This window comes from Convolutriloba macropyga, chromosome 13, assembly GCF_964194025.1.
Source record: "Convolutriloba macropyga chromosome 13, txConMacr16.3, whole genome shotgun sequence".
Lineage (NCBI taxonomy): Eukaryota > Metazoa > Xenacoelomorpha > Acoela > Convolutidae > Convolutriloba > Convolutriloba macropyga.
In genome coordinates, this window is record NC_134480.1 from 43,176,082 (window position 1) to 43,187,366 (window position 11,285).

At 42.0% G+C, this 11,285-nt stretch overlaps 1 protein-coding gene across 1 annotated transcript; it reads right to left on the bottom strand.

Moving 5' to 3' along the window:
• Positions 1-5,647: 5,647 nt before the first annotated feature.
• Positions 5,648-10,762, bottom strand: LOC142351732 (uncharacterized). The gene has a single exon (XM_075403877.1). The coding sequence runs from the start codon at positions 10,760-10,762 to the stop codon at positions 5,648-5,650; it is 5,115 nt and encodes a 1,704-aa protein (XP_075259992.1).
• Between the last annotated feature and the right edge of the window lie 523 nt (positions 10,763-11,285).

Here is an 11,285-nt window from a genome sequence, read left to right on the forward strand (position 1 = left end):
AAACTAGATCTGCTTTACTGAACGCTCTTGTTTTAAGTCATCTGCATTACCCAATTGTTCTGTTCTCAGGTCTTAAAAAATCACTTCGAGTTACTCTAAATAAACAATTGAACTGGGGAATAAAGGCATGTTTCAATAGAAGCAAATTTGACAGGACCACTGATCTCAAGATTAAACACAAAATCTTACCAGTAGAATACCTCATAAAATATCGGGTTATTATATATTTTATAAAGCTTCTAAAAGCAGATCTACCAGCTTTCGATGAACTCAAGTTAGCCACCCTAAGTGCTAAAATGAATGATCGTACAAACAAGCTGTCATTTGGAGCAAACCAAAAAACAAATATAATGCAAAACTGTTTTTCAAAAAAAGCAATCGACTGGTATAACGATTTTCCTCTCACCTTGAGGCGGAATATCCCTAAAAAGCGGGCTCTCAAAACTACAATAAAAAATCATTTCTGGAATGAGTTTCTGAAAGACCCAACGGTTTCTGAATTGAATTCTAATCTCAAATCTTTCAAGTTCAATCTTAATTTGATTTAGTTTTAGGGCGTCTTTTATTCTTCTATGAAATGTTAATTGGAGGATTAGCATTTTTTAAAATATTCTCTTTTCTCGAAAATGTTAATTGTAGAATTAGCATTTTTAAAAAAAATTTTCTCAATTATAATTCATCTCTCTTAATTTGTCGATATTTTAGCACATTGTAAATTTAATACAATTTTAAACTTTCACAATATGTGACGTTTGTTTCATTTATACTTCTTAACACTACATTGCCTTTAAACTATGTTCTGTATTTTATAGTTCATACTCAAAGGAATTAACAATGTTTTCTTTTCTTATTACAAAGTCATCAAAAAAGAGCCGAATTTTGTTTCTTAAACTCCTCAGAAGGTAAATATTTTCTTGTGCGCTTTACTTTCATCTACCTAGAGTCGCCGAAGAGTACGTTAATGAGCAGAATCAAGGGTTATTTTAAACTTTGTCAAACTGGTCTCCACAAAGCAATTAAACCAATTTCACGATTCAATATTTTTAGGATTACTGTCGCAAAAATCTCCGCGGAACACGCTTTCGTCGAACATATTTTGCGGTGGAAAGCAAGTATTGCTTAGCTAGTACGTCCGCTTCCATTACAGTGAAATACTATACATACTAAACGCACTTGCACACATTTACAGGGATTACATTCATTGCACATTGCACATTCAATTATTGAATTAGATGTTTAGTCGAACTCGTAGGTAGTTTGGAAATTTGAGACCGCACAATATGATTACATAAATTGTGTTCATATTGAAACTGTACATAGTTCTGGCTCCGTTAATTCTATTGCTATTTGTGTTACGACGAGATCATTTGCCAAATCTCCAGACCATGTAAACCTGTTTGAATTTAAACCATGTAGACCATGTAAACCTGTTGGTCAAAACCAGCCAATACTGCAAGAGATCACGAACTCTCTGTACAATCATCCAATGTGCAATCATCCTCTGTACAATCATCCTCTGTACAATCATCACGAATCCTCTACAATCATCACGAATAATAATAATACAATCGTCAGATGCAAATGTCTTTCTGTAGACGTCTACCATTCCATTGAGCTGTCGCTCTCCGCCCTTTCCAGCAGCTTTAGCATCCTTTGCCAATCTGATTCGGCAATAATCCAGAGAGTAGACAAAGCAGAGAGACAGTGACCCGGCGCAGCCACCGCTAGCAATGTTCTTACTACTGAAGTTGACTACGTAAGGATCTTTTTTGTTGGGTTCGAAGAGAGCCTTGATTTGGTCTTTAAACGTAAAATTACGAGCTTGCGTTGGGAAGTATCTAATAAAATTAGCCAGACACAATCAAAAACGCCCATGTAAGGTTCAGCTAAGCTTCCAGCTTTGATCATCTCATCAAGCAATTGGTTCTGTACAAGCAATTGGTTCTGTACAAGCAAATGGTTCTGTACTCTTTCGATGGGAGCAGCAACTTTCCAGTTTGGCTAGCAGCTGTGAGAGGCATGTTGACTGACTAGGTTTGCTGTTATTCAAGGTCTGTCTTTCTGATCCCTGATGGAACTGTTTCATTTTTACTTAACCTTTATTATCCAATTCTATCATTCAAATTATATTATCTTCGTTTTTGTTAGCTTAAGGTATGTTTCCCATTATAACCCCCTACTATCTTTCCCCACGAAACTACCCCCCCCCCCACCCCCCCCCTATGATATAATTAAAACAAGTGAGGGGGGTAGGTTATGAGCACTAAATTTTGATCTCGTGCATAACATGATTAAATGGAACAGTTCCTTCCTGTTAAATCTGGTCGATCCAAATTGACTGCGTAAACCATAAACACCATGAACCAACAATGCGTAAACCACAACCATTAAAACACAGTTAAAATCACAGTAAAGTACAGTAAACACAGTAAACACAGTAAAGTTTGCACTCCGATTTGAAGTTAGTTTTTGTTAACCCGCTTAACAACCTTTGACTGTTTCATTTCAGATAGCTTTGAAGACACAGATGTTACAGTTCGAGTTAGGTAATTCTCAGGTGTTGAAGTTAAGTCTGAACTACGATGAATAATTGACTGCAAATTGGTATTACGAAAGTAATCCAGTAGGTAATCCGAAGGTAATTACGAAGGTAATCCAGTAAACAAACTAAAGTAAAACAAAGAAAAAACAAGTATCAGACAAACTATAAACAATGAAGACTAAACGCAATTAATTCAAGGGAACAACTGAAGATGATGATGATGAATTCGCAGTTGACTTTGTGCTAGTTGACCCCGACTTTGACCTCAACGACATTGACGACCTCGACGATTTTGACTCACACCTCAATCTCACATTAACAACAGAACTATGAACCCTTACAATATGTCTCTTCATATTCGACGAATAGATCGTTTTGAATGGGCACAGATCACATTTAGTTGGCTTTATGTTCTTCTGATGAACGCGGGCAACGTGCCTTGCAGTGATATACTGCGCACGTGATTCATACTCGCAGTACCCGCATTCGAAGCGCCTACCCTTCCGTTCATTGATTACACTCACACTCGCATCAGGTGCCCTTCTTTTTCGCAACTTCCTCACCATATCCATTCGTTCGTCATCGATGTCCACCACTTTTCTCACAGTAATAATTCCATGACACGTCTTCTCCTCTGGGTCCGCTACTATAAACATCACTTCCCGGCTGCATTTCAAAATAGTCTCGTGTAATTCAACGTTTATGATAACCTGTTCCATCTTCTACAATCCAATTAATTCAATCAAAGTCAAGTTCGAAGAACACAAAAATCAAAAACAAGTCTCAATCAAATCTGAAATACACAACATATGAAGGTTCACATAAAATACACTGTTGCATTCACATCAATCAGGTAGAAACGGCGGAGGTCGGTGGAAGTCGGCGGAGGTCGGAAGTCGGCGGAGGTCGGTGGAAGTCGGCGGAGGTCGGAAGTCGGCGGAGGTCGGTGGAAGTCGGCGGAGGTCGGCGGAGGTCGGTGGAAGTCGGCGGAGGTCGGAAGTCGGCGGAGGTCGGTGGAAGTCGGCGGAGGTCGGAAGTCGGCGGAGGTCGGTGGAAGTCGGTGGAAGTCGGCGGAGGTCGGAAGTCGGTGGAAGTCGGCGGAGGTCGGTGGAAGTCGGCGGAGGTCGGAAGTCGGCGGAGGTCGGTGGAAGTCGGCGGAGGTCGGCGGAGGTCGGAAGTCGGTGGAAGTCGGCGGAGGTCGGTGGAAGTCGGCGGATGTCGGAAGTCGGCGGAGGTCGGCGGAAGTCGGTGGAAGTCGATGTGTCAGTTAATTGTAGTGTAGTATGTACAAGTTAAGCTAGAATGCGGCTCCGGGTATCGACACGTTGAAAATTTCATGCATGATATCAGTCATTCGAAATTTTCAAAATTTGCTATGTACAGTCTGTTAGTTCTTCGTCTGTACAGTCTGAACTGAGACATTCTGTGCAGTGTTAACCAATAATGTAAATGATGCTGCAAAGAAAAAAACAGACTGGGATTTTTCTTAATCGACTCTGGGCAGACTGGGAAAAGTATTTATACTGCTATTTGTCTGGTACAGTAATGGTTACAATTGATTTCCAATGGTACAGCAATGAAACTCACTGCGACCAAAGTACGGGACCGGATTTTACAAGGCAACCAGTTAAAATTTTAGACTTGGCGCGAGTCTTTAGTCATGTCTTGGCCAAGACTTGTCTAATACTTTCCAAGTCTTAACACTTGATGAAGTCGTACCAAGTCTAAGATAATCATACCTCTGATACAGTACTGATCCAAGACTTGCAAAAAAATGTTTTTTAGTGCTGATAAACACTTGGGACTTCAGCCAGGGACGCGTAAAACAATAAGATTGAAAAAATTGCAACCCCTTTACTGTCAATTTCTTTTGCTTACCTCTCATTGTTCAAGAAGTTTCAACTTTTCCGAATACAACCTGTATTGATTTATTGAACATTGTTTAGCTCACGCCTGTCAATTTTATCAAAAAAACATGTTCTCTTTATACCCTCAACAGTGTAGTGGTCATGTACATTATAGACCCCATTACAATAAGTTTACCGTAGTAGGAGGAGCAAATTTCTGTGGTGGGCTTTAAGGTCACCTAAAAAGTTATCAAGCTCTGTGAAACCGGGTTTTTGGTTTAAACGAAAATATCGTCGCAAGAGTTTGGTTAGTACAGGTTAGGTTCCTCGATTTGACGTCGCCAATTACTCTCATTCTCAAGTTATGAAAAGAAAATTTTCAGAGCTTCTAAAAAATTACTAATTTAGAATGAGGCAATCACAAGTCTACAGAAACCGTAGTTGGGGAGAATTAACCGATAAAAAACTGGTCACCAATTTGCGTCATTTTGAAATTCCAACTTTATTTCACAAAATGTAACAACTGTGTAACAGAATGAAAAATTTGCCGCTGAAGTATCTGTTCCAAAAAAGTCCAGGGGAAGAAGGTGCTAGACAAACTCAAATTCTTCATCTGGGATTGATACCATATAACCTCAATTTTGCAGAGTATGGGGTACTAACTTTGCAATTAACGTTCTAATACATTGCTTAAAGAATAAGAGGCGATTTTAAATCGTTTCGATGCAAACGTTAATATCTTGGTTTTTACAGCAGCCTATATGACCGTGATTTAATAGAAAAGATCCTGTTATCTTTTCTTTAGTCTGATCTGCTTTCAGAGACAACGACTGGTTTTCAAGAGTTTATTTTGCTGTATGTTATTCTATAAGCTTGTATGCTTGTTAAATAATAGCTTACAAAGGTGTGGTTTATACCCGCATTTACTATCAAAGTTAAGTGTGGCACGATGAAACTCATGTATGATAATGAGTAAAAAGGTTTGGCATTGAAAGTCATGAAAAATCAAAGTTAAAGATATGACTTTTACAGCGATTATGAATACGAACTCAACAAATTTGAACTAAATAACAAGGGGAAGGATTGGGGGGCTAAACGGTTACGGACCGTTTACACTCCGGCAAGCAACAACAAAACTTAGCAAATAAATTTATCAGAAAAGAACAAAATAATTGACATCAGAAATTCAAATTTACTGCCTCAATAGTTTCCGCTTAAGTGAGTTTTATGCATCAATTTGACATCATTGAAGGAGTATTCATTCACCCTCCGCGGCCAACGAAGAAGAAGAATCATTGTCAGTTTCAAACACCTTGCCCAATCTCACTGCGGGACGTTGCACCATGCCAGTACTGGTCTTGATGTCGAAGCTTCTTGCCACTCCATCTCTACTCACATGTGCTTTGACGATCCGACCAATGGGCCAAATTCCTCGGGGTGTAAAATCTTTGTAGAGCCAAACAACATCGTCTTCCTTGAGCTCAGCGTTGGCCTGCTGCCATTTTGTCCGTCTGTTAAGTTCCGGTACAAATTCTTTGAGAAGACGAGACCAATAGTGGTCCAAAAGGGTCTGTGACTCCTTGAAGTCTTTAATTGAAAACCGGGTTCTGTTGTTTGCCAGAGGTTTTAGGCAGAAGTGTCGTCTTCTCATCAGGAAATGATTCGGTGTTAATGGTTCCTCGTCAGTCAAAGTGCTCCCAACATGCGTCAGTGGGCGTGAATTAAGAATTCCTTCTGCCTCCGCTACGACTGTATGGAAGACTGAAAAGTTTAGTCGGCGGCTTCCGAGGACAACAAGTAGGCTTCGTTTAGCCGACTGGATAAGTCGTTCCCAAACCCCTCCGAAGTGCGGTGCCAGAGGTGGGTTGAACGTCCACTGGATGTTCTGTTGGGCCAGCTGGAGACGTATGTAATTGTTGTCTGGTTTGTAGTTTTCCTGAAAATTGAGTTTCATTGCCTGGTTAGCTCCAACAAAGTTTTTCCCGTTGTCCGAAACAATGACATCAGGGTATCCTCGTCTGGATACAAAACGTCGAATAGCCATTAGTAGACAGTCAGTAGAAAGGTCCTCACAAACTTCCAAGTGTACTGCTCGTGTGACCAAGCATGTAAACATGCAGACATAATTGAGTTCTGTCTGGGTTCTGGATTTTTCAATGTGAAAGGGACCGAACATGTCCATTCCAGTATTCACAAATGGGTAGAGTTTGGAGTGCTCCGGAAAGCGAAATTTTGGTAGAGGAGCCATCTTCGGTCTGACATTGTCTGCTCGCCACCGTCTGCAGATGAAGCAGTACTTCCCTAAATATCTTAGAGCTCTGCGGATTCCAACTATCATGAACGTTGCTTGGATATGTGCACGAACATGTTCAATTCCATGGTGCCCGCAGTCGTGATGTGCTTTCTCAATAAGCAGTTTGGCAACTCTGCACTTGCTGTGGAGTATCACCGGATGTTTGCTCTGAAAAGGCAATCCAGATTTTTGAATTCGTCCCTCAACCCTGAGTAGTCCGTCGCTATCCACAAAGGGTGTATATGGTAATAGTTTGTCCTTCTTGTCTAGGGGTAGTCCTTTTTGAAGTCGAGAAAGTGTGTCCTTGAAGTGTGTGGACTGAGATATCCTCAAGAGAAAGCTCCGAGCCTTGTTTTCGTCAGCCGCGAAGTCGTCCAAGTCGCAAGGTATGTCGCGTTTGATCAACCTCTTCAGTACGCGCACTGCTCGAAACACTGTTCTAAGTGTGCCAAGGAGTCTTGGCCAATTTGAAAATCTGTTTGGATCTACCAACGGTTTATCACTGTCCTTGACATCAACTTGAGTGGCGTATGTTTGAGCTGTTTTGTCACCGGAGAATGTCCACTCACTCTCAGGTTTGATCAGGAAAGAAGGTGCTGTTATCCACAATTTTTGAAGATCGCATGGAGCTAGACCTCTGGTACCATGATCAGCCGGGTTCATTTTTCCTGGTACGTGTCGCCAGTCGTCTTTGTTTGAGTTCTCAGCAATTTTGTTGAGCCTATTTGCGATGTACATCTTCTGTCGATCCTTTGATTTGATCCAGCTGAGTACTGCTGTGCTGTCGGTCCAAAATTTTTTGCTCTTCACATCAATTGTCATCTCGGTCTCACAGAAGCCTGCTAGTTCTGCTCCCAGTGTAGCTGCTTCGAGCTCCAATTTGGGAATGCTCATCTGTTTGATTGGTGCCACCTTGGACTTGCTGATGACGTAGTGGGTAGCTATTGAGCCGTCAGCGGAGATTGTCCTCAGGTACACCACTGCTGATACTGCTGAAAGTGAAGCGTCTGTGAAGGTGTGCAACTCGTGAGTTCCATCGACGTTGGGAACTAAACATCTGGGGATTTGAATTGAAGGCATATTCTCGAAGTCTTCCATCCATTGCTGAACTTCGTCGTAATGTTCCTTTGATAGTAGCTGGTCCCAATTGTGTCCTTGTTTGACGACTTTTTGCAAGATGCATCTCAGTCGAATTGCAAAAGGCGAGATTATTCCAATGGGATCAAACAAAGAAGCAGCCATTGAGAGAAGCTTTCTCTGTGTGATATTCTCTCTTTCATAGCTCAGTTTGGGTTTCACAAAAAGAAGTTGATCGGATTCAGGGTTCCATGTTTGACCAAGTATCCTTTGTAACTTTAGAACTCCAATTCTGTCTTCCTCTGGAATCTTTTCCAGCACAGCAGGGTTATTGCTGAGAAACTTGGTGAGGTTGAATCCCCCTGTTTTGAGAACATGTTTCAGCTCAGTCGCTGTATTTGCTGCCTCTTCCTCTGTTGAGAATGTTTGAATGAAGTCATCCATGTAGAATTGTTTTGTGATTGAGTCAAAGATTTTTGGGTGTTCTTGTCTGTTATCGTTGGCGCACTTTTGCAGAACAAAAATTGCGCAGGCAGGAGAACATGTTGCTCCAAAAATGAGTCGTTGGTATTTGGATGTCCTCTCCTGACCATTGTCGCTCCACAAAAAACGGAGAGCATCTTGGTCTTCTTCTCTGATTCCAACTTGCATGAACATAGCCTCTATGTCTGCTGTTACTGCAACCTTGTACTGACGAAACCGTAGAAGAAGTCCATGTAGATTGCACAAAAGGTCCGGTCCCGTTAGCAGTGCATCGTTCAAAGAAACCCCTTTGTATTTTGAGGCTGCATTTGTCACTCGTCTTATCTTGTCTGGTTTTTGCTTGTTGATGACGGGATGATGCGGTAGGTACCAAATGTTCTTTGCGTCTTGGTTCGTAACAGCTGCTATGTATCCCTTATCCATATCATCAACGATAGTGGTCATATATCTCTGTTTCAGTTGGTTGTCTCTCTCTAATCGCTTCTGCAGGGCGTGCCACTGAACCCTTGCCATGAAATAGTTGTTGGGTAGCGTGACGTTTTCTCGCCAAGGGAGTCCAATCTCATATCTTTCCCCATTGTGATGTGTGGTCTCTGCCAAAGTCTTTATTGCCTTCTGGTCTTCTTCATTGTGTCCCTTCGTAGAACCCTGACTAAAGTTGACACCTTCAAAGGTCCAAAAAAGATGTAGAAGATTTTCGTCCGGGTCGTCACTACCTCGCTTGAGATGGTTGAAAAGAGTGATGTTGTGGTTGCTGCTTCCTTTATGGTTTGGTTGAAAGTACTCTTGTGGCATAGGGCCTGTCAAAGTCCATCCTAACAGTGTGTTGACTCCGTAGGGTGTTCCTGGTTTGCCGGTAGTGAATTGTCTTGGAACAGTAGCCAGAAAAGCATCTGCCCCTATGAGTATTCCAATTTTGTTGTCACGACTTTGTGGGAAGTTGATTTCTGCCAAATGATCATGGTCTCTACAAAGTCTATTCAACATTTCTGCGGGGACAATTGGCATCTGGAACTGCTCAATGGAGGTTGCGTACACAGGAAGACTTGTCACCGGTTTTGAGCTGTGAAGTGAACCAATTCCAATCATGACATCAGCTGTTGTCACCGTGTGCTCCCCATGTAGCGGATCTAGAGGAAGTTCTATATCTTTGGGGACTCTAATCCGAAGAGCATCAGCAATGTTTTGTGTGATCTGTGTATTATCACTTCCACTGTCCAAAAGTGCATAGGTCTCTATGTTGAAGTCTTTGTAGAAGAGCGTGACTGGTATTGCCTGTAGTTGAATAAAAGCTCTGACCCATGTGGGTTCCCAATTTCTGCTACAAGTGTGGTCTTGCACACGTGGAAGTTTTGATGGATCATCATTCAGTTCGTTGCTAGTCACTGATTGAAAGTGAGTGTTACTTCTGTCATTAGTTTGCTGGGGATTGATGTGCTGCTGATTGGCAGTTTGATGCGAGTTGTTGTTTCCATAGCTTGGATTACGAGGGTTGAAACTGTTTTGATTGTATCCCCTTCTGTTGTTGGTATTTGGCGTGTTACTGGTTGTTGACGAAAGCTGAGACGTTGTATGGTTGAAGTTTCTACCGTAGTTTGACTGCACCGGGTTGTTCCTGGATTGAAATCCCCCTTTACTCGTTGCTGGGAAATCACTTCTCTGCGAAGTCCTGAAGTCGTCTCGATGGAGAGTTGAATGATGAAACCCATTGCATCTGTCTACAAGACATCGAATCTTTGATTTACAAAATCCACCCTCATGTCTCTTCAAGCAATTGACACACAAGTTGTGATGCCTCACCAATTGCTGACGGTCAGCTACCGACTTGCTCAGGTATTCTTTGCAGCGACCAAGGTTGTGATCCCCAGAGCATAGTTGACAATTTGAGCTGGCTTGAAGAACTATGTTGGAGTGTTTCTGGCCTTGGAAAGGCCGTTCAACCCGGTCTGTCCTTTGTGGTCTTTGTGGAGAGACATCCTCGCAAGCCTCTGCATATGTGCTTATCCAATCTGCAAAGTCAGCCAGATTTGGCTGCTCTATTCTCATGCTCCTTACATGTTGATTCCAGCGAATCGTCATTGGTGTTGTCAACTTCTCCCTGGCAACTTTAACTACCGCAGAAGCCTTCAGGTCCGATTCAAAATGGTGAAGTCGAAAGGTCTGTACCAAACGTCTGAGGAAGGACGCAAAACTTACAAAGCTGCTGGGATCATCCATTCTGGTCCTAGGCCATTGTTCAAGTTGTGTGAGGTACGCACTCACAACATGCTGTGGCTTTCCAAACTTTCTGATAAGTTCCTGAAGGGCCTCCTCATAGAAGTCTCCGTTGTAAGAGTATCCACAGATGAAGTCTTTTGCTTTGTGAGTTACCGAGTTTTGCAAGTATGTCATTTTTTGAACAGTTGAAAGAGCTGGGTTGTCGTGAATGGTTGACTTGAAAAAGCTGTACCATTGATGCCACATCAAAGGATCGCCTGAGAAATGGTCAAGACTAATCTTTGGTAGACTGAACGCATTCATCATCACTTGATGGTTGGACATTCAGAACTGTGCGGTCGTTGTTGGAACTGTTGCTCAGAAAAATGTTGTGGCATGAAATTGAAGTGACGGTTGGACTCTCCGTTGGGAGCGTTCATCATTTTGTTTGTCTCTGGGAATGAGTGATCCATTTGACTACCGAGCAATCGACGTGACTGCTGCTGATCCCGCGGATAGTGATTGTCTGCAAAAGTTTGAGTGAAATTGTCAGGCATTGCCTGATGTTGAAATCCGGTTGCTGTACCGGAATTCCAGTACACAGTGTCTGATGGTTGATCGCTAGAAATATTGAGGGTAGCAAAACCTTGAATTGGAACATTCACATCAACAATCGGGCAACTCTGAACCTGTTTCGCACCTTCACTGAAGCTGTGATGCTCATGTATTGCACTGTTCTCTTTTGGTTTCTGTTGCTGAGCATTGTATTTTTCTACACTTGTTCTTTCTTTTTGAAGATCACGATGACTGTTTTTGAACGGTACACCATCATGGTCATCAGAACTGA